At 36.8% G+C, this 27,903-nt stretch overlaps 4 protein-coding genes across 7 annotated transcripts in view; 2 read left to right on the top strand and 2 right to left on the bottom strand.

The window, feature by feature from the left end:
• The window catches only part of LOC127837801 (G-protein coupled receptor 157-like), a 231,957-nt gene that overhangs the window by 68,397 nt on the left and 135,657 nt on the right, over positions 1–27,903 (top strand). The gene's annotated exons all lie outside the window — the stretch shown is intronic.
• LOC127837796 (uncharacterized) overlaps positions 1–27,903 on the bottom strand; it is a 225,974-nt gene that overhangs the window by 71,192 nt on the left and 126,879 nt on the right. The gene's annotated exons all lie outside the window — the stretch shown is intronic.
• The window catches only part of LOC127837808 (uncharacterized), a 224,846-nt gene that overhangs the window by 72,482 nt on the left and 124,461 nt on the right, over positions 1–27,903 (bottom strand). The gene's annotated exons all lie outside the window — the stretch shown is intronic.
• The window catches only part of LOC127837809 (G-protein-signaling modulator 2-like), a 178,789-nt gene that overhangs the window by 37,644 nt on the left and 113,242 nt on the right, over positions 1–27,903 (top strand). The window contains exons 6-7 of the mRNA XM_052365212.1: positions 16,262–16,455; positions 17,973–20,096. Coding sequence (XP_052221172.1) covers positions 16,262–16,371 — 110 coding nt within the window. The 3' untranslated portion in view covers positions 16,372–16,455; positions 17,973–20,096. The remainder of the gene's footprint in view (positions 1–16,261; positions 16,456–17,972; positions 20,097–27,903) is intronic.

The raw sequence follows: 27,903 nt of genomic DNA, 5'->3' as shown, positions 1-27,903 counted from the left end.
GACTTGTTTAACACCATATTACACTTGTAAAGGGGTTGATGCCATTAAGTTATTCTGCAAATGCAAAAAATATACCATTAAAGAGAACATCAGCTATTTATTATGGGTAAATCTGTACATTAAACACGCTCTCAAACGCTTGCGCGCTTACTGAAATGGAACCCGTTATTACGTGTAATGGTGGTATTTGCAATAAATTAACACCTCACCGGTATTTACCCGTGTTATTAACAAAATTATTACCGACCCCCCCCCCTTCCCGTGTATTTGACACGAAATAGCGCTTTTTAACTGGGAATTCAGTGAAGTTTTACGCGCTTTCTGACGCTGGGTGGGTACCTCAATCCCATATGTAATTGCGTATAAAATTGATATTAATCATATTAAACATTGCTTATGGGACATTTATCAATCACTATAATTTAAAGCGCAAAAACAACACAGTAAGTTTGGACATTTTCTGATATAAAATTAGCGTTGTACGAAATGGAATACGGTCAGGCTATTATAAATAAATAAGGCTACCAATATCAGACGCTCGCGCAGGTACCGACTTCCCCAAAGTTACCACATTTATTGGTTAACTAATATCAGTAATAATAACTCTTTTACAATAGCATTTATCGATACGTCTTTATTAAAATAATAACAAAATGGTTTTCACTTGTTTCTGACACACACAGAAACGCGATTTTTAACGGGTATTTCGTAAAGTTACACGAATTGGGTACCAAAATTCTCAATTATTTTACACGCACACGTGACATAATACATACTTAATAATGCTTAGTTATTGCTTATATGACATTTCAAGTTTGTGAAATAAATTAATGTTCTATAAAGGGATTCTCGGTAATTCTTGAAGCTTCCACTCGCTCTTGTCAAGACCGCATTGCCGCGTTGGAAACGGTATAAATTTAATTCATCTAACTCAGGTTTTTTTTCCACTTTTTGGGAAGATAGCCCATGGCTTTGGAATTGGGAATGTTATTGGCATTTTCATGAAATTGGGAAAATAAATTCATTAGCCTTTTTTTCCACATGAAAAGTTCACTGATTAGGGAAATACTAAATTTGATGTAACTCTTTATAATCATTCAAATTAAAAGAACAAAATCATACACATCTTTGTTAGATGTAATTGAATTGAAATTGAGATAAAATACGCATTAGACTTCTTTCTAAAAAAAAATTTTTTTCTTTTTATTTTTTGGGGGGAAATTGGGAATTTTTGCCACATTTTGGGGAAAAAAGTATACTTTTTGGGATTGGGAACATAGCCGAATTTCATCTATAAAATCGGGCCAAAAAAAAACAACCCCTGTAACTTATCTTTCTGGATACCAAATGTCAGAGTTGCATTAACCCTTTTTACACCGTTTTTGCCATATTTCATTTCCGTTTTTTAATCCGAACAAAATAAACGAAACTTGTTTAAAAAAATGAGATCTATGCATTCGAGCTCCTAGTGTGGATTTAAAGCGTTTATTGGTGACACCACATGAGTGCAAATGTGTAGATACCGTTAATAAGAAAATATATAACATGTCACCTTCAAATAACATGTATGATGTCACTTAAGTGCATTACTATCAGAGTAATAAAACACAGCATGAATTAGGCGTCATGCTGGGTTTTATTTCTCTTTAAGTAATGCAGATGAACCTTGCTTCTGACCTAGGAACTGATAAAACTATTTTTTTTTAAGTGAAATATTATGTTATAATCAGAGCGATAACATAGCTATTTAAATCTGCTAGTACAGTCTGCGAAATAAGCGCACGCCCGTTGGCCTGGGCGTGTAAATTATAGCTCGGGCCTATTAAAATTGCCATATTGTACGCCCGTCGGGCCAGTAGAAATTCCGTGTATCAATATTGTTTCATTTTTAAGTGTGATAAAAGTCATTATTTTGTGAGTACTTCGCGAAGATTTCCGACAGAACTTCGTTCAACTTCGCCTAAAATACGAGATTTAAACGCGTTCCGATTGGTCCATACATTCAACAGTCATTTTCGAGTCGTTACACAGGCCACGTGGTGAACAATTTAGACTGGTTATTCACTATTGGCACACGTCATGCTGATGTGTTTTCTGCTGAAGTAAACTTATTGACGTACGCGGCTTGCATTTCCGGAATAAACATCGTTTTACTTTGTAACCTTGTTTGTGTGTTTATTTCCAAAGTTGTTAGTCCCTACGCGCATAAGGCTGCATAATGCTTAAATACGTAGCTGGAGCGAAGCTTGGCAAGAAACTGCCCACTTTTGATCGTAAGTCAACAAATGACTATGAAAAATCACGGAAACGTGAATTTCAAGAAAAGTGGTAAAAAATCAGTGATGAAGGAGAAGCTACTTCTGTAAGACAGAGTTTAATAAGCTACGCTTAAAAACACAGCATAAGAAAAAAGTCAACTTGTATGATAAAAGTATGCCATCTATGCCTCCACTTGTCAAGTAAACTTCTGGAAAATAACTATCAGGTTGCTTGTTTTACAGGATATGGTTTCTGACTAAAAGAATCCCCAGGATTGCAGTGATGATTAGATGAACGAAGAAGTTGTTTATCACATGTTAAATACTTATAATTAATAAAGGACATAATTACATTGACTTGTTATATTGTGTTGCAATTGTTTTTGCAATAGGCTTTACAGTTAACATACCCTGGATACAATTTTACTATAATAGATTATCTGCTATTGAAAGATGAAACCCTTTAATAGGGTGTATATTTTAACAAATTTACTTTGGGCTAGTAATTTTGCTGCTGGGCTACTTGTTAGCTCATCTATTTTTTGAAAAAAAATTATGAGCTATTGTCATCACCTTGGCGTCGGCGTCGGCGTCCGGTTAAGTTTTGCGTTTAGGTCCACTTTTCTCAGAAAGTATCAATGCTATTGCATTCAAACTTGGTACACTTACTAACTATCATGAGGGGACTAGGCAGGCAAAGTTAGATAACTCTGGCGTGCATTTTGACTGAATTATGTGCCCTTTTTATACTTAGAAAATTGAAAATTTTGGTTAAGTTTTGCGTTTAGGTCCACTTTTTACAGAAAGTATCAATGCTATTGCATTCAAACTTGGTACACTTACTTACTATCATGAGGGGACTGGGCATGCAAAGTTAGATAACTCTGGCGTGCATTTTGACAGAATTATGTGCCCTTTTTATACTTAGAAAATTGAAAATTTTGGTTAAGTTTTGTGTTAAGGTCCATTTTATTCCTTAAGTATCAAAGCTATTGCTTTCATACTTGCAACACTTACTAACTACCGTAAGGGGACTGTGCAGGCAAAGTTATGTAACTCTGACTGGCATTTGGACGGAATTATGGGCCCTTTATACTTAGAAAATTGAAAGTTTGATTAAGTTTTGTGTTTTGGTCCACTTTACCCCTAAAGTATCATAGATATTGCTATCATACTTGGAACACTTGCAAACTATCATAAGGGTACAGTAAAAGGACAAGTTGCATAACTCTGGATGTCATTTTTACGGAATTATGGCCCTTTTTAGACATAGTAACTTTGAATATATGGTTAAATTTTGTGTTTCGATCCACTTTACTTCTTAAGTATCAAGGCTATTGCTTTCAAACTTCAAATACTTTCATGCTATCATGAGGTTACTGTACCTGGCAAGTTGAATTTTACCTTGACCTTTGAATGACCTTGACTCTCAAGGTCCAATAATTAAATTTCTCTAAAATTGCCATAACTTCTTTATTTATGATTAGATTTGATTGATACTTTGACAAAACTACTCTTACCTGACATACCACAATAGACTCCACCCAAACCATCGCCCGTGCCCCCCCCCCCCCCCCCAACCCCCCCCCCCCCCCCCTTTTTTTTTTTTTTTTTTTTTTTTTTTTTTTTTTTTTTAAGATCATCTCACAAATGACCACCACACCCTCACACTATACCCCCCCCCCCCACCCCACCCCCTCCCCAATTTTTTTTTTAAACGGTTAAAAAACAAAACTATTTATTTTGATTATTTTATGTTTGAAATACCGTCCAACCATCGCACCCAAGAATCCCCCCCCCCCCCCCCTCCCCCCCCCCCAATCCCCCCCCCCCCCCCCTATTTTTTTTTTTTTTTTTTTTTTTTTTTTTTTAAGATCATCTCACAAATTACCACCACACCCTCACACTATACCCCCCCACCTCACCCCCCCCCCCCCATTTTTTTTTATGAAACGGTTAAAAAACACAAATATTTATTTTTATTATTTTATGTTTGAAATACCGTCCAACCATCGCACCCAAGAATCCCCCCCCCCCCCCCCCCCCCCCCCCCCCCCCCCGATTTTTTTTTCCCTTTTTTTCGCATTTTTGGAAGAAAATGTAATAAATGTCCACACCCCCACACAATGCACCGCTCTTCACCCCACCCCTCCCTCCTTTGTGATTGAAAATGAGAGTCCCTTCACCTTTAAAAAGAAAATAGATGAGCGGTCTGCACCCGCAAGGCGGTGCTCTTGTCTTGACCATTCCAGTAGCCCGAATGGCTAGTGGATAAAATTAACTATCGTGAAGACTGCTAGTATATCCGATAAAAATATATTATAATTGTCTTTGACAGTGTTGACGTTCAGTTGTTCGTGGTGACGACCGCATGTATTTATACATCTCTTACACTTCTCAAGATCTCTTTTCGGCTTTGGAAACGATATAAATTAAATGTCACCAACTAATCTTTCAGGATATCGATTGTCCGAGTTACATAATCCCCATTGACACCGTTTAACCATTTTTAATCGTTTTTTTAAAGAGGAAAACAAAAGAAACTTGTTGGAATAAAAGTGAACCTAAACATGTAGCTTGTCTAGAAAATGGCGGACAGGTCGGTGCTAACGAGTACGCCCGATTAATCGATCGCTGATTGGTGGATCAATTCTAGTGGGCGGAGCAATCATAGATAATGCGTCATGTCAATTCAACCACTTGATCGGAAAGATTGACATTTTTCACATTTAACTGATATTAGCTAAAGAAACTTCAGCGTACAGTTTATATAGTATTGACAGACCTGTACGCTGAAGCGAACCCTGTATCGAAAGTCAACCAGAGTTGTAACATATTTATGTCACGCTATTAATCAAAGACAGTTCATTTTCTTGGATACATTTCTTCATATATTGGCAGGGCTCAACATTAACAGTTGTCCTATTGCCCCTGGCAAGTACAAGTTGGGTCCGGGCAAGTTATTTTATAATCTAGTTGTCCGCCCAGGCAAGTGCAAAAAGAACAAAGAGCATTTAATTTATACTTTAATTGCTGTAATCATTTTGTTAAACGTGCAAAAATACACAAGGTTTTGTGGTGTATCATTTTGATCTTTATTAAAAATATGAGGTTTACAGTTAATGTGATATTTCATGTTTGGGCAAGTGGCTTTACGTTCAGGGCAAGTGGATTTTCTAAGTACTTGCCCTTGGTTTTTAGGTTAATGTTGAGCCCTGATTGGTGAATGAATATACATTACTGCATCGGGGAATATTTTAAGGTTGAAATGTTTCAATTTCATCTTAAAATAGATGAAAATAACTCTCATCAGACTGAAATTCACAATTTTGACGCTTTGTCACGTGACGAGTTTTCATTTGGATACTTTCGGATCGACCTTGACATTTTTTGCTGAAATTGTAAATATTACTTTTGTTTTCTGAAACCTATTATTTGTGATTAACAACTTACGTCTGGTGGATTAAAACACTGATTTCAATGTGAATTGGGTAATTTTAAATAGTTTTTACTTTGAGTTTGTATTTACACTACAATTTGTTTACAAAACAAGCAAGAATAATTTAAAATACCGGGAAATGTCATTCTGAATTTGAAAACACTTGAGCACATGGTAATGTTATTAAAAATAGAAATAACATCATTTGACCGTGAAATCTCGGGAGATTCGCATTTCAATCATGTCTGTCGCATCGCTGTTTTTCTCGATTTGTTGGAGCAGAAAAGATAAATTTTAAATGTTTTAGGTAGTATTTTGTGAAAGAATATATCAGTTAAATGTAAAAAATGTCAATCTTTCCGATCAAGTGGCTGATTTGGGCCGATAACCAGAGCTAGAGATAAGGGCCGTACAGCCGTAAATACGCCTTTTTCATGAAGATTTACGCATTTATTTTTATAAACAGGACGTACAATTATGACTTTAATATCCATTTTACGCATTTACGAAAAAAATCTGGCCGTAACGTTACGTCTGCGTCAGCGCGGCGTGATTTGTTGGTCTCTAACCTAAAGGCGCTTTTCGTTAATTTAAATTACCGAAAAGTTTTAGACTGGGTTCATGTATTATTCTCTATTCTGTTGCGTGCTTACCTGTAAATTGCAAATCCATCAAAAACAATATGTCTGCGCGCGATGGAATGCCGGGTTAACCAAAGCGGTTCAAAACAACACTTTGTTGTCATATAATGACTACATACGGTGTCGTCTAACCATCCTGACATTAAATCTGTAAACCCAGAAAAGACATTGTCGCCCCGATATTAAACGATTTGATTGCATCGGTGGCTTAAAACGCTAGAAAACACGAAAGGAAACGGATGAGACAGTGAAATAAGTGTTCATTTACTCTTCTTACTAGTTGGTTTGTGTTTTCTTGTCAAGAAAAATGAAGAAATAGTATTAGTTATGAGTTTTAATGTGTAGTTGGGTTTGCATCATAATTCAGAATGGAAAACTTAATACAGTAACTGTTTAAGAACTACATATATTAATTATAATTGCTGCAAATGTTTATGTAAAGTCAGTTATACACCCTTCAATATCCTAGAACACGGGTAGTACAGTACTACCTGTATTTTTGGATATGGTAGTACAGGTACTAATTGATTTTAAGCGTTACTCCTTTTCTTTCTGTCAGTGGCAGTACCGTTACTAATTTCACAAATCCTTATCTGGAGCTCTGGATAACTGCATTTAAAAACTGTTTTGGACCGGTCTTTGTTAACTGTCAACTTTTCGGGAATATCTGGTTGACTTTCCTAATGGGGTTGGTCCATAATTTAAATGTCGCGCCAGTCAAAAATCATAAAAAGCGACTTTTAAAGTTATGATAGCCAGAACTAAACTGATAGATTCTTTCACACAATTTCTCTTAAACATTTAAATTTATCAATTCTGCTCTTACAAGTTACATATCTAGGCAATGCCCACATATTCCTCAGCAGTTTGAAGTAGCTGCTGAACACTATAGGTGGGTATAAGACTGAACTAAGTTGTTTTTATGCCCCCGGTAGGGTGGCAAATAGCAGTTAAACTGTCTGTGTGTCCATCCGAAAACTTTAATTTTGGCGGCCAGCCATAACTTTTTCAATATTGAAGGTTATTTTATTTCATGTGGCAGGTACAGATTATTTTACAAGGGAAGTAATATTTTTTTTAAGGGATATAATCAAACAAAAATTTAATTCAAAGCGGCGCAGTAGGGAACATTGTGTTTCTGACAAACACATCTCTTTTTTCGTTTTTGTTATTTTTTAGTGATTCATAAAACTGTGAACTTTTTCTGCAGTCAAACTGTTACCTTGTTTGGGTGTGTTTTTTCGAAGTTTATGAGGACCTTTCCGAGCCAAAGGCTACATTATGTGCAGACCCACTTACCTTCTATGCTCTCTTTTTTGATCTTTTATCCTGTTTTTATTATTTCATGTGCAGGTAAAAAAATATGTTTATTGGTAAAAAAACTCATTTAGCTACAAATTATTAATTAGTTCTTCTCCTTAAAAGAGATATTTGCAGATCTAATTTTCAATTTTGCGAACAAACACCTTGCCGTAAGTTGTAAAACAATGAAATTCGATTGGTTTAACAACACGCACCTGCTTGCACACGTCATCGTTATTGTTTTTGACCGATGCAGTTCGGTCACATTCGGTTCTTATCGACGGTTTCTCTAGACATTAATCAAGAAGATGCTTTTTGAATCGATCATTTCAATCAAGTAATACGCTTCCGTTTTTGTCAATGTAAACAAATGTCATTGTTGACATAGAGGCAGTATCTTAGGTATGTTGATGGGGCTAAGCCCGATAAAGCACTTCCAAAATAGAAAATTTACAATGATTTAGAGAAAAAGGTACCCAAAAAATGGTACGAGGACACCAGAGAACGCTCTTTTCAAGAGCACTGGTGTAACGATCGACCGTCTTAATTCTAGTGATTGATTAGATGTAATTGTATTCACTACTATTGAAACAAATGATCTGCTTTACTATGTGTAGCATGTAAGTGTTAAAATGTTGTGATTTGTTATAATTTTGGTTAAAAAAGTTTGGGCATGTAAAAAATATGTTGGGCATGTAAAAATTCTTAAGTAACTGGCCTGACTGGCATGTAACTTTTCAAAGCTAATTTCAAAGACTGGATTAACGTTACAAATTACCAAGCAGCTGGGTGATAAGGCCTTAGAGGCCCAAGCATTTTTCCTCCTTTAAGTACCCATAAACAGCACTCTCAATAGTGGGAAAAAAGTCCCAATTGCCATCTGAAAAATTCCTAAAAGAAGTGAAAGTTGCATCTATTTCGTTCCACAGTTGTACATTTCTGAATTGAGATATAAAAAAATCCCTAATTTTTATATTTTCAACAGAAAAACGTTACAAATTGCTGAACAGCTGGGTGATAAGGCGCTGGAGGCTCAGGCATGTTACAGCCTCGGGAACACATACACGCTCCTGAAGGACTATGAGCGGGCAATAGAGTTCCACATGAAGCACCTCAAGATCGCCCAGGAGCTTGAAGACCGCGTCGGGGAGGGTCGAGCGTGTTGGAGCCTCGGGAACGCCCACACTGCCCTCGGCGTAACGAAGAGGCTTTGCAGTATGCCAGCAAACATCTCGAGATCTCTTAAGAGGTAGGCCAGGGAACTCATCATGCCTTCTTGGTGTGCATAACTTTACTATGAATCCTTAATGTAGATTTTTTGGATTTTAAACATTCAATTTTCTTGTGCTTCTGGCATCAATTGATGTTGGAGGCATATAGTAAATGGCCCGTCCATCCGTCTGTCAGTTTATTTATTAGTCTTTACAAGTTTTACCAAAATTAAGTGTTTTGTATAACATCAATTATGCTTCATCCAAAGCTTTGATACGTGCATGACTAATGTCTTTGAACACTATCAACACACACATATTAACTGACCTCATTATCTCATCTATCAAATAAATGACATTTACTGTGTTAATCTGGCTTAAAAATGCATTTTTTAATGGAAACTAACGTACGGTTCTTGGCCTTGAAAATGAAAATTTGGCCTTGAAAAGTGCTTGAATTTAGGTTTGAGATTTCTGTTTGAACCATGGACCTTGACATTGACCTACTTTTGAACACTTACTAAAGACTAATTCAGAAAGTTAAATTTCTTGGTATACCTGAATTGACTGCATCCACACCACTTTCTGCAAGGCATGGATACTTACATGACTATTATCTATATACACTTTACATAGCCAAATCACATGATCTCATTTTTGACCATGACATTTACCTTATTTTTATGCTAGGACTTGTTTAAATGGGCTAATGAATAAAAACTGATGAGGCGTCTACCGAGGGCATCAGCCTTAATTGGATGCAGAATCTTTTTTCTCTTTAGATTTTCATATGAGCCTTGTTCTGGGAAACAAGGCTTAATGCACGTGCATAAAGTATCATCCCTGATTAGCCTGTGCAGTCTGAACAGGCTGATCAGGGATGACACTTTCTGCTTTAACTGGATTTAGGCTAAGAAGAGACTTGCTCTAAACAAATAAACCATAAATGTTGAAAGTGTCATCCCTAATAAGCCCTATGTGGACTGCAAAGGCTATTAACGGATAACTCTTTATGCACATGCTTTAAACACAGTTTTCCATAGCGTGGCTCACATATATTGCTTGATGATGTGTTTTCAGATTGGAGATGAGACAGGTAAGGTGACTGCTCAGATGAACCTTGCTGACCTCAAGTCAGTGCTGGGCATCAAAGTGGGGCCAGACGAAGGTCACAGGCCCAGCCCCTTGGACTATCTGGATGTTGGAATGTGTATGTTATATCTTGCTAACATATGAGTCATGTTCTGGGAAAACTTGGCTTAATGCATGTGTTTAAAGTGTCCCACATTAGCCTGTGCAGTCCACACAGGACTGTCTGCATTTGTTGATTTTTATGCCCCCCTTCGAAGAAGAGGGGGTATATTGTTTTGCACATGTCGGTCGGTCGGTCCGTCAGTCCGTCCACCGAATGGTTTCCGGATGATAACTCAAGAACGCTTATGCCTAGGATCATGAACCTTATTAGGTACATTGATCATGACTCCCAGATGTTCCCTATTGATTTTCAGGTCATTAGGTCAAAGGTCAAGGTCACAGTGACTCCAACCAGTAAAATGGTTTCCGGATGATAACTCAAGAACGCTAAAGCCTAGGATCATGAAACTTCATAGGTACATTGATCATGACTTGCAGATGACCCCTATAGATTTTCAGGTCACAGGGTCAAAGGTTAAGGTCACGGTGACTCAACACAGAAAAATGGTTTCCGGATGATAACTCAAGAATGCTTATGCCTAGGATCATGAAACTTCATAGGTAAATTGTTCAAGACTAGCAGATGACCCCTATTGATTTTCAGGTCACTAGGTCAAAGGTCACAGTGACTCGAACCAGTAAAATGGTTTCCGGATGATAACTCAAGAACGCTAAAGCCTAGGATCATGAAACTTCATAGGTACATTGATAATGACTTGCAGATGACCCCTATAGATTTTCAGGTCACTAGGTCAAAGGTCAAGGTCACGGTGACTCAACACAGAAAAATGGTTTCTAGATGATAACTCAAGAACGCTTATGCCGAGGATCATGAAACTTCATAGGTAAATTGTTCAAGACTAGCAGATGACCCCTATTGATTTTCAGGTCACTAGGTCAAAGGTCACGGTGACTCGAAACAGTAAAATGGTTTCCGGATGATAACTCAAGAATGCTAACGCCTAGGATCATGAAACTTCATAGGTACATTGATCATGACTCGCAGATGATCCCTATTGATTTTCAGGTCACTAGGTCAAAGGTCAAGGTTACAGTGAAAAAAAAAACGTATTCACAAAATGGTTGCCACTACAACTGACAGCTCATATGGGGGGAATGCATGTTTTTTTTTAAACAGCCCTTGTTTTGTTTTAAGGAAATTTATTCTAAAGAAATTCTAATAAATTAGGAAAGGTTTATACCTGATAATCCTGTGAGGATTGCACAGACTGATCTGGGGTGACACTTGATGTACATGCATTAAGTCCAGTGAAAATGGCTGTATGCATCCAGCATTATACCAGAACAGCCAACTTGCAGATTTTATGCTGCTTGCTGCTTATCTGTATATCAGAGTTGGTTATGAAGCCTTTCAAAATAGAATCAAGCATGAAAGGTCTTTAATTTTCTTTGATGTTCTAAGGGACTACACATGAGTGAAAGTGCATATCTAAGTGGTAAATGGTAAAGTAACACAACTGGAGTATCATATATATTTTTTTGCTTAAAAGAAATAAAAAAAATTCTTTTTAAGTATATACATAATTATACCATTTTTGTTATATTTTAAAAGTCATTGAAAATGTAATAAAAACAAAACATAAAATGAAATAAATAATTATATTGTTCATTGCTTTTGTATATGAAATAAAAAATACTATAATTTAAAAAAAGTATATTAAATTCACATAACAATTATATAAAATTATGTAAAATTAAATTATTATTTTTAAATTCCAGACCGACGTACAGGCGTCCCCCGGCGACACAGCATGGAACAGATGGAGTTGATGAAGCTCACACCGGACAAGAAAGGAGAGACAATCCCAGTAACTGGCGGGGCAAGGCCTTAGATACCCAAGGTGCAGAAATCCATGACAGTGGCCACATCAGAAACAATCATAGCCAAAAATCAGGCCTCTATGGTTGAGGTAAGTTGTAGCCTCATCAGAGACAATCATAGCCAAGAACCATGCCCCTATAGTTTATGTAAGCTGTAGCCACATCAGAGACAATCATAGCCAAGAACCAGACCCCTTGGGTTGAGGTAAGCTGTAGCCTTATCAGGGACAATCAGCCAAGAACCAGATCCCTTGGGTTGAGGTAAGCTGTAGCCACATCAGGGACAATCAGCCAAGAACCAAGCCCCTCTGGTTGAGGTAAGATGTAGCCACATCAGAGACACTCATAGCCAAGAACCAAACCCCTCTGGTTAAGGTAAGCTGTAGCCTCATCAGGGACAATCAGCCAAGACCCATACCCCTTGGGTTGAGGTAAGATGTAGCCACATCAGAGACAATCATAGCCAAGAACCAAGCCCCACTGGTTGAGGTAAGCTGTAGCCTCATCAGGGACAATCAGCCAAGAACCAAGCCCCTCAGGTTGAGGTAAGCTGTAGACACATCAGGGACCATCAGCCAAAAAACAGGCCCCTTTGGTTGAGGTAAGCTGTAGCCACATCAGGGACAATCAGCTAAGAACCAGGCCCCAATGATTGAGGTAAGCTGTAGCCACATCAGAGACAATCATAGCCAAGAACCAGGCCCCTTTGGTTGAGGTAAGCTGTAGCCACATCAGAGACAATCATAGCCAAGAACCAGGCCCCAATGGTTGAGGTAAGCTGTAGCCACATCAGGGACAATCAGCCAAGAACCAGACCCCTTGGGTTGAGGTAAGCTGTAGCCTCATCAGGGACAATCAGCCAAGAACCAGACCCCTTGGGTTGAGGTAAGCTGTAGCCACATCAGAGACAATCATAGCCAAGAATCAGGCCCCTATGGTTGAGGTAAGCTGTAGCCACATCAGGGACAATCAGCTAAGAACCAGGCCCCAATGGTTGAGGTAAGCTGTAGCCACATCAGAGACAATCATAGCCAAGAACCAGGCCCCTTTGGTTGAGGTAAGCTGTAGTCACATCAGAGACAATCATAGCCAAGAATCAGGCCCCTATGGTTGAGGTAAGCTGTAGCCACATCAGAGACAATCATAGCCAAGAACCAGGCCCCTATGGTTGAGGTAAGCTGTAGTCAAATCAGAGACAATCATAGCCAAGAATCAGGCCCCTTTGGTTGAGGTAAGCTGTAGCCACATCAGAGACAATAATAGCCAAAAATCAGGCCACTATGGTTGAGGTAAGCTGTAGCCACATCAGAAACAATCATAGCCAAAAATCAGGCACCTATGGTTGAGGTAATCTGAAGCCAAATCAGATACATCAGATGTTGAGGTATATTTTTATAGATCATCATTTTAATGTGAAGTGACCACTCAGACCCTATCTGCAAAGGACTAATGGTTTCTGTGATCCTCTGAGAAAGTTTTAATGTTCATTTAAAACATTTGTGTGCATATATTTCATCATTGCCATGTTAAGTTGTTCAAACAAAACCAATGAATACAATTGCTATGATTGGAGCAAATTTTGTATTTCTTCAATCCACTGTTAGTTATTGGAGCTGTGTTCTGGGAAGACAGGGCTTAATCCATGTATCTTAACAGGGTAATTAAGGACGGTACTTTCCACTTAAACAAGATTTTCATACAGAAGAAACTTCCTTTATAAGAAAAATTCAATGAAAGCGGAAAGTGTCATCCCTGATTTTACTGCAAAGGCTATTCTGTGATGACATTTCAATACATGCATTAAGGCCTGTTTTTCCACAGTGCATCTGAAATATTTCGCCACAGCCATGTGCAGCTGTTCACATAAAACAAACAACAATAGTCTTGATCTTATCAAACTTTGTCTTTCATCAATCCTCTGATAGTTATTTAATATCCTTTTTTCAGACGCTTTCCCCTGAAGATGATGGTTTCTTTGATCTGCTGAGCAAGTTCCAAGGTCGCCGTATCGACAAGCAGCGGTGCAGCCTCAAGTTGCCTGGGGAGAAAAATGGACTCCTGGAGTCAGAAAACAAGGAGAACAAACCCAAACTGGGTAAGTGTTGGACTGATGTTGGGCAAAAATGTGTAATTGTATCTGCTTATATACGTGTCTTGCTCTTGAAAATTAGGCCTTTATTCACTTGCCTAAAGTGAAGACCCAGATAAGGGACAACACTTTCTGCCTAACATTGATTTCCGCTATGAAAACAATTCCTTTCAACAAAACAATACCATTACAGGAAAATTGATTTTCCCTATGATAACAATTCCTTTCAACACAAAAATACCATTACAGCTGAAAGTGTTGTCTCTGATTAACAGACTTGCCTGGCTTATCTGAGAAGACACTTAACGCACATTCATTAAGCACTGTTTTCCCAGGGCAATGCTCATATGGATTCATATTAGTTATTGGCACTTGTCACACATAGACGTGTTAGCATTACGGGTGCTCTCTTTAATTAGTCCTCTACCCTAGTTATTGGCACTTGTCACACATAGACGTGTTAGCATTACGGGTGCTCTCTTTAATTAGTCCTCTACCCTAGTTATTGGCACTTGTCACACATAGACATGTTAGCATTACGTGTACTCTCTTTAATGAGTCCTCTACCCTAGTTATTGGCACTTGTCACACATAGACGTGTTAGCATAACGGGTGCTCTCTTTAATTAGTCCTCTACCCTAGTTATTGGCACTTGTCACACATAGACGTGTTAGCATTACGGGTGCTCTCTTTAATTAGTCCTCTATCCTTGTAACCAAACGGGACCATAGCCCAAGTCTGTGCGTCCGACAGTCCCAATCATCTGCATCCTGCAATAACTCAAAGAGTACTTAACTAAAGTTGATTAAACTTGATATGTGGATAGAGAGCCATGATGGAAGTATTTTGACTTTATATTTAGAAGATTGTCAGCGCCAGATAGTTTGTATTAAAAGCCTGTGTTCTCATATTTGGTTATTACTACGATATTGCATTCAATGCCCTTATACATTTAAGATCATATAAGTATTGTTGTTCATTAACCTGATATACTCTTTGACAAAAATAGTTTAAATCGTTTTCAAAACACGTAAATGTATAAAGCTTTAAACAAGCCGTCGTCCCAGTAGTGGAATAATTACCTCTATTTAATGCAATGCATTCCGACCCGCAAGGTATCAAGGTCAGTTCGTGGTTAGTTACAGTAATCGTTATATAAACGCTATCTCGTAAACTTTGTGCACTTGAACTTTATTTTGATCAGAAAGGTATTAAATGAAGATATTCTGGGATATTATTATGGTATAACAATCATAGATTCTTAATGGGTTTTCAACAATTGCATGATAAGTACCAGTTTTTATCAATTTAATTAGAAATATTCGACTATATAGACCATTTTATTAACCATAAGCGCAATGATTCACGATACTATTAATACTGGAATCAAATAACAATATCCGACTAACCACACACACAGGTCTGTTAAAAAAACATGGGTATACATATATCAAATATATACCGATGATTTGTGTATTGCCGACTGACATATATGCTTTCATTTATTTTCATTCGTCTTGTTCCTTTATTTTATTGTTATGTTTATGCTCCTTGCTGTACTTGCTAAGATTTTATACTTTTCTCTTGACTGGATTATAATTTCTCATAAATTGGCATTTTCTTTCTATCTCCTATTATTTTCATTATTTGACTGGTTGATCTTTTTTTTCCTCTATTGAATGATGCATACACCTATATTTACTGGTCCACCGTTTCTTGTCCTTTACTTATTATTTGACTGGTTCATCCAGTGTTTTTTTTTCACCATTTTGGGAATGGAGCTGGGTCCCTTTGAATTGGAAAATTAATGTTGATGCTGTTTAGCTAAGAAATGCTTCATATTGAATAGAAGTGTTATCAGTATTATTTATACTGAGATTGAACTTCTATGTCTGGATGGGAGATGAACAAAATGTGGAAAAAAACACTTTTTTTTGGAAACCTTCAATTGGGAATTGATGGTCCCATTTGAGAAAATATATACTCTTTCCCATTGGGAATGGGGCCAAATACCGGACTCAATTTTTAATGAAAACATACACTGTCATCATATGACTTGTGTATTATTTTCTTGATATTAAGCTGGTTATCATGTTCTCTCTGGACCGTTTTATTACATGTGGATTTTCCCAACATGACTAGTTCACATCTCACCGCAGTGTCTACCCCAGACATTGTTTTATCACATTCTCCTAACTTGACTGGATAACATCTCACTGCAGTGTCTACCCCAGACATTATTGTATTATACATTCCTAACGTGACTGGTTCATATCTCTCCACAGTGTCAACTCCAGACAGCGAGAACTTTCTGGACATGGTGGCAGGCATTCAGGGGTCACGCATGAACGACCAGCGAGCCTCACTACCGCAGCTTCCCGGTCTCAACTCCTAGGCAGTTATTAACCAAAAACTCCGCGAGAGAAACGTTAACGACGTACCAGACGACAGCTTCTTTGAAATGCTCATGCGTTGTCAGGTAAAAATGTGATGTGACCTCTTTTTTTGTTCATTTAACAGGAGTTTCCGATGAGAAAATGGCATGATGCAGAGCATTTTTGTTGATTATGTGGTTAATATTAAGAGCATGATAGTTGATTGCCACCCTGTGACATAAAAACTGTTTAAAAATGCAATTATTTTTAGCTCGACTATTATATATGAAATATATATAGTGGAGCTATCCTACTCACCCCGGCGTCTGCGTTTCCTTTAGCGTTAGCGTGCAAATAGTAAAGTTTTCGTACTACCCCATTTATTTTCATTGTCCTTTGACATATTGCTTTCATATTTTGCATACTTGTTAACCATCATGACCCCAACCTATAAACAAGAGCAGACAACTGTATTAAGCATTTTGACAGAATTATGGCCCCTTTTATGATTAGAATATGCATATTATTGATAAATCTATGTTAAAGTTTGCGTGCTACCCCAAATATTACCTGTGTCCCTTGACAAATTGCTTTCATATTTTGCATACTTGTTTACCATCATGACCCCAACCTATAAATAAGAGCAGACAACTGTATCAAGCATTTTGACAGAATTATTGCCCCTTTCATACTTAGAAGATGCATATTATTGATAAATCTATGTTAAAGTTTGACAAAACAACACTTACCTGACAAACCACAATGCACTCCACTCAAACCATCCCCCACGCCCCCCCCCCCCCCCCCCCCAGACCCTCCCAACCCCCCCCCCCACCCAAACATTGTTTTTCTTATTTTTGAAAGATCATCTATTAAATGATCACACACCCACATTATACCCCCCCTCTCCCCCCCCCCAACTCCCCCCCCCCAATTTTTTTTTCTTTCTTATTTTTGAAAGATCATCTATTAAATGATCATACACCCACATTATACCCCCCCACTCCATGCTGGCTTACGTTATACTGTCAAGCACTCGAATAGTCAAGCGCGCTGTCCTCTGACAGCTCTAGTTCTGTTTTCCCACCACTTTCCTGTATTATTTTAGATAGATTGTACACTTTTTATTACTGTATTATCATTTACTTTGCAAATGACTTCATTATATGTCTATTATATATAATAACATGGTTATGACTGACAGTGTTCTATGAACAAATCGTAATAAATTTCTGATCTGTACTGTTCTGTTCTGGTAAAGTTTAAGAAATGGTCATAAAAGCTGTCAGATGAATATTTCTTAATGAATTTCTACATATTAAAGCTAAACAACCAGTCTTTATCTGTTCTAAACTAGTTATGTGGCGTTATATTTAACGGTTAAGCCAACCTTTTGTGTGTTTTAAAGTTTAACGAAAAACACTCACCCTCCCCCAATCTCTTAAAAAGTGTTTTCTAGGGGTCCAGAAAAGAATTCATTATAATGTTTGTTACAGCAAACGTTTTTGCCTGTTATATAAGGCCGCAACCCTTAAACCTCACCACCCCCCCCCACACACACACACATCTTAAAAAACGTTTTTAGGGGTCCTGAAAAAAAATCTTTAAATATCTGTTGCAGGGTTCCCGTATTGATGATCAACGCAGTGCCCTACCACACAACCGCCCCGCCCCAACCGTCCCAGACGAAGATTTCTTCGGGCTGATCCAGAAGGTCCAGTCTAGCTGTCTGGAGGAGCAGAGAACCAGTCTACCCGATAAGGATGAAATCTCGCCTCCCCAACAGGCCTCCGTGAAGAAGAAAAAGAAAAAATGACTAGTCTAGTTTGAGTCCCATATGAGCGAGCAAGGAATCAGGGGATTAGGCTTTAAACTGGATCAGCTTTTTAGATGTTTTTAGATGAAATACTTGCGCTGAACCCTTGGAATATAAACTGCGTATTTAGATCAGATAGTCTTGCGCTGAACCCTTGGAATACAAACTGCGTATGTAGATGAGATAATCTTGCGCTGAACCCTTGGAATATAAACTGCGTATTTAGATGAGATAATCTTGCGCTGAACCCTTGGAATACAAACTGCGTATTTAGATGAGATAATCTTGTGCTGAACCCTTGGAATATAAACTTCTACTGGCTGGAATTGAGGGTTTTGTGCAAAATTGTATCAGATATTTAATGTATCAGTTATAATAAAAGTTTTGCTCTGAAATTCTGTGAGATATTGACTGCTACTGGTCAGAAGTTCTGCATGGAGATATTGAGATTGGACGAACGGAATGATTTGGTCCATGGGACTCTGACTTGAAAGCCTTTGTGTGTTCACTAGATAGGCTGCTAAATATTGCTATTGCTGATATTTCTTCTACACAATCTGTCCATTAACATTCTATCTGATTGTGAGTACCTCCATTCTACAAAACGGTTCTACTGATGGAAGTTGTTGTGGAGTTTCAACATTTTTCATAGATCTCAATTTCGCACTGCAAATCCCTTTTCAGACTCATGTTGATTGATGACTCATGAAGACTTCAATTTGAATATGGAAATCACATAGAATACACGCTGCTTTTAATAAGTTTAATATGTTGGTAAAGTTTGTGTTAGAATTTCACTTGGAAATTCAAATGTTTCTTAGTTTGTATGCCCCCCTTTGAAGAAGAGGGGGTATATTGTTTTGCCCATGTCGGTCGGTCGGTCCGTACGTCCGTCGGTCCGTCCACCAGATGGTTTCCGGATGATAAGTCAAGAAGGCTTAGGTCTAGGATCATGAAACTTCATACATAGATTGATCATGACTAGCAGATGACCCCTATTGATTTTCAGGTCACTAGGTCAAAGGTCAAGGTCACAGTGACTCGAAATAGTAAAATGGTTTCCGGATGATAACTCAAGAATGCTAAGGTCTAGGATCATGAAACTTTATAGGTACATTGATCATGACTAGCAGATGACCTCTATTGATTTTCAGGTCACTTGGTCAAAGGTCAAGGTCAAAGTGATTCTAAACAGTAAAATGGTTTACGGATGATAACTCAAGAATGCTTACGCCTAGTTTTGTTTTGTTTTTTCTCTTTTGTATCCTTTATATGTAAAATGAAACAGGGGTTTGCTCAAAAGAAGCCCTTTTGTATTTATTGTTTTATATCTAACTTTCCCATAAAACAATTGAAATTAGCTTTTAATCAATTGCAGAGTAAGTATCGTAACAATTATTGTAGTAATTGTTACAATATAATAACAGTGTTTTCAAGAACTAATGTAGGTCTGTGTTAGGTTATTATTTATGCCCCCCCTTCGAAGAAGAGGGGGTATATTGTTTTGCACATGTCGGTCTGTCTGTCTGTATGTATGTATGTATGTCCGTCCATCAGATGGTTTCCGGATTATAACTCAAGAACACATAAGTCTAGGATCATGAAACTTCATAAGTAGATTGATCATGACTCGCACATGACCCCTATTGATTTTGAGGTCACTAGGTCAATGTCACGGTGACCCGAAATTATAGTAAAATGGTTTCCGGATGATTACTCAAGAACGCATACGCCTAGGATCATGAAACCTCATCGTTAGATAGAGAATGACTCGCAGATGACCCCTATTGATTTTGAGGTCACTAGGACAAAGGTCACGGTGACCTCAAAATGGTTTTCGGATGATACTCAAGAACGCTTACGCCTAGGATCATGAAACTTCATAGGTACATTGATCATGACTCGCAGATGACCCATATTGATTTTCAGGTCAAAGGTCAAGGTCACAGTGACCCGAAACAGTAAAATTGATTACGGATGATAACTCAATGACGCTTTTGCCTAGGATCATGACACTTCATAGGTACATTGATCATGACTCGCAGATGACCCCTATTGATTTTCAGGTCACTAGGTCAAAGGTCAAGGTCAGAGTGACAAAAAACGTATTCACACAATGGCTGCCACTACAATGGACAGCCCATATGGGGGGCATGCATGTTTTTCAAACAGCCCTTGTTGCAATCAAATTCTATGTAACGTTCATTTATCATGTAATAACCATAATCTTTCAGTCATCATTCATATTCTGTTATGCCATTTGTGCATCTAGGTTTTGAGTGTTAAACTTATGTAACAGCATCACATTTCATTATCACATCACATTACATCTGTAGTGCACTCAAACATTGTAATGCAAAACATACGTTGAGACGTAGTGTTTGAAGTGACTCGTCTTGTTTGTTTTTCGGTAGATATGTCTTGGATGTGAATCAGAGAGTTTATAACGTACATTGTATTACGCAAAGTTTTATGCCCCGAACTTTCAATAAAAAATTCTAAAGAGCTTTGTGAATGCCTGCCCAGAGTCAAGAGTTGTCTCCCTTGTGATGAAAGAGAAATTATTTTGTTGGACAATTCTGATATCCTGCCTACTTTCAGTGGCCATTGCACACTGCCTCTAGTGTTAGTATGCTATCATGAGTCTTCTGTTAATGCTTTCCTACTTAGAAGCTAAGTGAAAATGGATATGTGCAAACAGCATAAAACCAAACCAGCCTGCTAGTAACTTGCAGACTGTTCAGGTTTTATGCTGTTTGCAGCTTAACAGGGTCAGAACTGAAACCTTTTAAACTTGGATATAGTAAAAAGGCCATCAATTAAATTTAACTTTCTAAGGGACTACAAATGCGTTAAAATACGTAAAAGTGGTAAGTGCTAACATTGTATTAAAATTTTAGGTATTTCGAAATGTGATGTTTTTTTTTCATATATGAACTTGTGTACATAATTCTGCTGAATACTCTAAAACACAGTTCAATTGAGGCGGGCATTACAAAATGGTGAACAATTTCTTAACTCAATACTTGTATACGTGTACAACTTGAACTTGAACTGGCGTAAGATCACTGCTTTTGTATCATAAAGTAATTGATTAACATACTTAAAACATGTAATTAAGTAACAGTTGTTTTGTGACTTGGATGATCATTAAAATTATGCACTATAATTAAAATAAAATGTAGATGTGATTAATGTACAATTAATAATTAGTTATATAAAATAATTAATTCATAATATTAATGTTATGTTTTTAGTGAATGTAATAATTAAACTGTGTATTGATATCATAATGTGTATTATAGGGCAGCAGTACATTGCCAAATATTTTTTATATATATTCATTAATGTGCGCATTATTTTTAGACAAAAAAACACATATTTCAGTGTTATTTTTTTACGTTTCACCAAAAAGCCAAATAAGCCAGGCTCCATGTTTTGATATAATGTTGACTTAAGCCTTTCACACTCGGAGGCAAAGCTAAAATGGCTATGTGCAAACAGCATAAACCCAGAACAGCCTGCGAGTAACTTGCAGTCTGTTCAGGTTTAATTCTGTTTGCTGCTCATCAGTATCTAAGGGTTGAAATTGACGCCTTTCAAACTTTACTCACAGGCTGTTCTTGGTTTATGCTGTTTGCACATAGCCATTATAGCTTTGCCTCTGACGCACCAGCTTTCTGGGAAAACAAATATGTCTCGAAGAGACTTTCAACAGATAACATTGGAAGTTGCAACTATGTTTGAGATTGGATTCTCTTTTGGGTGAGGATAGGTGAAAAATGTATCAAATTTAAAGTGACTTTGCTCTGTTGAATATAATACATGAATCATGAACTATAAATCACTTTAACCTATAAACACAGGTACTAATATTTCCTAATTGTGTTGTTTGCCAGGCGCTGACTAATAGATTCTTGTTCTGACACATTTTAAATTACACCTTTGAGGTTTGATAACTATACATCAGAACACTTTCTTGTAATGTATTTGTCAATAAACAAACATAAATCTAACATTTCTCAAGTTCTAATTGTACACTGTGTTAAATATATCATGACAGGGTAGTATCAATGGTGACTATACACTCATATTGTTGATGACATGTACAGGGCTTTTGTTTCTCTCTTCATGTTTATTCTTTAGATGAAATATGTCTTGAAATTAGTGACAATAACAAAGATAATGAATGGTTTTGAAGTGTAGGATTTACTTCAATGGGGATGAAATAACTCAATCTTCTGACAATGCCCTTGAGACGACCACATGTATAATATAATATATACATGTATACTCATGTATAATAATATGTGGATGTGAATTTAAGAATTGTTTAATATAGACCTATATGTTTTAAACATAGTTTCACTGTTCAAACGTGTCTATCAGGTCTGATCATTTTCTGTATCTTGTACTTACAGAGGGAGTAATCACTTGAAAAACAAGATGGCCACTTCCATGCCAAGACATTTATTTTTCGCTGTTTTATACCTTTTATTGCTTGTATTAATTGTTAAAATGCCGCTCTCTTTCCAGCCAAATCGGCAAGAAAGTGATAAGCGTTTATATCATATTAATATTTGCTCTATATCTTGACTTTATTCTGCAAATTTCTTTAGCTGGTCACAAAATTACAGCTCAGGCTAAGAAAATTTGAAAAACACCTGCTCGGCATGGTCCTCGCCATCTTGTTTGTCAGGTGATAACCCCTCTGAAAATGAAGCAGACACTATTTCAAACATTATGTATCATACTTTATTTTTTCATTTTGTAAGTTTTAAAACCTAAAAACAATTTTCCACCGGTACCAAAGATCATTAATTTATGTATTACTGATGTTGTTTTCATTTTGTTTGTGATATTCATCATTTCATTCCCCAACAAAGTTTGAAGAATCACATGTATATACTGGCAGTTTGTTCTTCAACTTTTTTAAAATGTGGCAGGCCAATCAGATAAAAAATGCAAAGGGAATTTTATATCAAATTATTCCAAAAACATCACTGTCTGAAGTCATCAAGTGGTTGGTTGGGTTTTCTAGGTCTGCTTGAATTTCTTGTCTGTTTAACTACTTTAATTGTTGCTTGACACCATTTTCATAAGGAGTAGTAGTGGACAATTTTGTTTCCCCACAGGTAGCCATTTTGTCCATTGAACTTTATATGCCCCCTTTCGAAGAAAAGGGGGCATATAGTGATCGGACTGTCCGTCTGTCTGTCCATCTTTCCGTCACACTTTGCGTTTAGGTTTTCAAAAATGTTCATAACCTCTTTGTCCCTTGAGATATAACCTTCATATTTGGTATGCATGTGCATATGGACAAGGTCTTTCCATACGCACAATTTTTTTTACCCCTGTGACCTTGACCTTGAACTTAGGGTCCGCGTTTAGGTTTCAAATTTGCGTTTAGGTTTCTAAAAATGCTCATAACTTTTATGTCCCTTGAGATATAACCTTAATATTTGGTATGCATGTGTATATGGACAAGGCCTTTCCATAGGCACACACAATTTTGACCCCTGTGACCTTGACCTTGAAATTAGGGTCCGCGTTTAGGTTTCGAAATCTGCGTTTAGGTTTCGAAAAAAGCTCATAACTTTTGTCAGGCGTTTATAGGGGGCATAAGTCATCCTATGGTGACAACTTTTGTTCTTTCTATTTGAATAAAATGTCTTATGTGAAGGAGCATCTTTTTGCTTGATAAAATGGTCAAACATCTACCGATGTGTCAAAGCAATATAGGGAGGTGTTTGTGGGGGGATGTTAGTCTAAATTTCATCTGGACATTATCAAGTTAAGTTATGATTATGGTGCAACAACCTCATGGGCATCTCTTATGTGAAGCAGGTATCAATATGTTCACACACCTATTAAGACCACGTCATATTTTTGAAAGTGTCTCTGAAGATGTAAATTATCATGGTATGTGATAACAAATGCTGAAATCTAATTTTATGCTTTCCATTGGTTTATAGAGAAATGTCAGTGAATTAACATTGATTATTCACTGGTCCAAACAGTAAAATTAACCATAAAAATTTCACTGTTTTTCTGTGAGATAATCTTTGAAAAAATATTTTTATCTGATTGGCCTGTCACATGTTGAACTGTGAGATGACGTAGTTTCATGACGTTAAGACGTCATTATTTCAGCAAAATACAGAAATTATCATTTTAAATCATAAAATAAGATGAAAATTTGTTGAATTTGGTTGATGGAATATCGATTTTAATTCACTAGTCATCATAGACAAAATATTTTTTCTATGATCACTCGTGAATTAAAATCAATATTTGAACAAATCCAACAAACATCCTCTATATTAACAATCCATTACAACTCCTTGTAGTGTCTGTCATTCTGGTTTTCATATCTAGCAGTGTATTGTGGTCATCATTGTTAAAAAACATCCTTGCTGACAAAACTGGCTACGCTAAAAGGTCCCTTTTTTGGTTGTTAGCACATGCTGCATATTACTTCATGCGCTCATGGAGGAGTATTTGTCACTACTATGACATGTCTTTTACAAGGTCATCATGACGACACATGTTGATGGATCTGTAAAGTCATCATGACATCATAAGTTCACGAGTTGAGTAGGTCAGTTATTATGTCATCAGATCAATGTATTGTATGGTGTTTATTATGACATGGCCCAATTAGCGTAGGCGTGGTATGATAGCATTGTGTTATTACGTCACCAAATGTGAACATGGTCTTTCTGTGATTATGTTTAATAACTGTTTGACACAAATGGAGGCAAATATCTATGTCTATTAAAGACTTAATCTGTATTCATCTGTGTGTATATTTTCAGCCGAATCATGTAATGACTTTTTCTCCTGCTGTTTGCGTGATGGTCCAGTCAGATATTGACATGGTCGTATATTATAGCTGCGTTTTAAAATGTATATTAAAGTGTGAATTGATTTTGACATGAAATTAGACCAATAAAACAACTGATATTTTATGGTTTATTTGAGTCTTTTTGTTTTATTAGATGCCCTCGCTGACCCTGCTTCATGCAATCCTACTCTTTGTTCACACAGCCTTGATATGTTATTCAAACTATAATGGGAACTATGACCCAAAGATGTCAAACATTGACTTCAGGTTGGGTCAGCGGATTGAAATAAAAAAAATCTGAGTATTTTCGGGTTGGGTCGGATCAAGGTTTAAGTAAGTAAATAACAAATAAACACCATTTAATAAAGCCTGTTCTTTAGCACTTCACGCATTAAAGTTTTTGCCAAATCGGAAATATAGACCATGAAATTGATGCAGTCAGAAGTAGTACAATGCATTTAATAAACTCTTAAATATTGACTCGTGTAACTATTTTCTTTAGCTCACCGAACAAAAGGCGCTCATGTGGAACGTTTGGGATGTCCATCGTACTTTAGTATTTGAGCTGCATGTGTACACTTATTTTGTTAACGACTTCTCCCTTTGAGCAGTTGTAAGATTAAAAAATTACTTCACAGGTGAGATCCTCTGATTCATCTCTTTTTAATTTGTTAAAATTGTGCCAGTCCTTTTCATATGTAGGTCGCATGATCAAAAATAGTTATTTAGTTATTTAAAACATGAAAACTGTACAAATCTATAAAAACCAAAAGAGTGAGAGCTTCAATATTTAAAATCATACGATGATGCTCTACAACGTTTTTCAAGTTATACCCCTGCGGTCAAAATTGGCTCTGCGCTGGGGTAACTTGTTTTCCAAATGAACACACAGTGGAAACTACAAAATTCTTCATCTCTAAAACCACAAGGATCAGGGCTAAAATTTAGTAGTCATCTATTAAGTTTCTAAATAATGCCCCTGGGGTAAAGACTTGCCACACCTCAGTGGTCACATGATTGGTGCCGCACTGAAGTGCGGCGACTCGTATTTAATACTACAGATATTGATACAGTATGTTTAGTATTAGGTAAAATTGAATTTGTAGCAAAATGAATTCATTAATTCAATAATTCTTTACTTTGCAACATACTATTCCACTTAAAATGATCATCAAAGAACATCAAAGGTGTGCTTTTACTCAATTCATTAATACAATAGTTATAATTGTTTCATTTGTATCATAGGATTCTACTTAAAATTACCATCAAAGAACTTCAAAGCTGTGCTTTTACTCAATTTTTCAATGATCTCAATAAAAGAAAGAAAAATTTCAGGCACTGATAAAAACAACCATCAAAAATTATTAATTAATATTTTAATCACTCAGAACACAACTTACTTTTTTTTAATCATTAATTATTAAGACACATAAAATGCATTATTACAAATAACTACTTCAAATACACATTTTCATATTATGTAGACGTTCCACCCCAAAAATGGGGGTGAAACGTCTGGGAAGGAAACGTCTTGGAGGGGGGGGAACGTCTGCCACCCGTTTGGGGGTTATAACACAAAATCATAGATAATGGTTATACCAGTATCTTTTTCTATTTTGATTAAAATAATCGGCCAATATATTAATATTTACAGTAGAAAAAAATCGTTCCATGTAACTTCATTGAGTGCCTTTTACATTGAAATTCCCGACGGCCTTTGATGCTTTGCATCAATAGTTATCTTGTTTTTAATTGCTTTAGATAATGAAATATTAAGTTAGAAGTTTTCTAGAAGTTTGCTGTAACATGCTTAAATAATGATGTCACGCAGAAAGCTAAAAACGTGTCGGTAGGTTATGTATTTAAACCGGGCCCTCACATTTTACATTTGTCTCAAAACTCCTCAGATGTCTACAAATGCACAAACAAGACTTTTGCTCAAAGTTAAATGGTGATATATATGATGTTGTTTAACACATGATTCAGAATGGCTGATGCAAGGTTGGTTTACATAATTGTATATTTCAGAGTTGCTGTTAGCAATGCTTTACAAACTGCATCAAAAAGATTCGGATGCATTCCGTTATGAACTCGTGTGGGTTATCTCGTTCACATGAGATAGGTATATCGTTACCATGACCTACTTAGTACTTCACACGAGATTGGATTGTCGTTTCCATTATTGACTTTGTACTTCCCACAAGATTGTTAAACCCTTACCATGAACTACGTAGTACTTTACATGAGATAGATAGGTTGTTAACATGACCTACGTATTACTTCACATTTGATAGATAGGTCGATACCACGACGGTAAAGTGACGGTAAATAACACAAATAGAATCTACGATTGTCATGTGGAATGTTATATTACTGTATATAGAGAATAACGGGTAACTGACCAATAGTGTTTGTTTAAATCAGGCTTATAATAAATAATTCGCGCTGAGCCTGATAAGTTACAAAACTGGCACCTGTTATTTTGTTAACAATACCTCTCCGTTCTATTTTAAAACGGATAATGAAAACAAAAATCGCTACGACGCTGCATTTTGAACGGGAATGAATATAATAGGGTGACTTTTGACGTGCTGATAATGAGCTTAATATTTGTCGAATCAGTTTTGTGTGGGGTTTATTGCCTTTTTGTGTCTAAAATATGTTACATCTAGGAACCAAATTGTTTGTTTTGTTTAATCCCCGCCCGGGTGGAAAATGGTACCATGTGAAATTGAAATTAGAAGGCACAAGGTACCTTTTTGCGCCAATAGGGCGAAATCTGACCCTTGTTTACTAAAATGATGACTTTATAGTTCATTCCGATTAATATATTACCAACCTCCAAACGTTGAATCATATGGCAACTTCCTGTTGAACGAATATAAAAAT

This window comes from Dreissena polymorpha, chromosome 7, assembly GCF_020536995.1.
Source record: "Dreissena polymorpha isolate Duluth1 chromosome 7, UMN_Dpol_1.0, whole genome shotgun sequence".
NCBI lineage: Eukaryota > Metazoa > Mollusca > Bivalvia > Myida > Dreissenidae > Dreissena > Dreissena polymorpha.
Note: the sequence above shows the minus strand (reverse complement) of the source record. Positions and strands in the feature narration are given on the sequence as shown.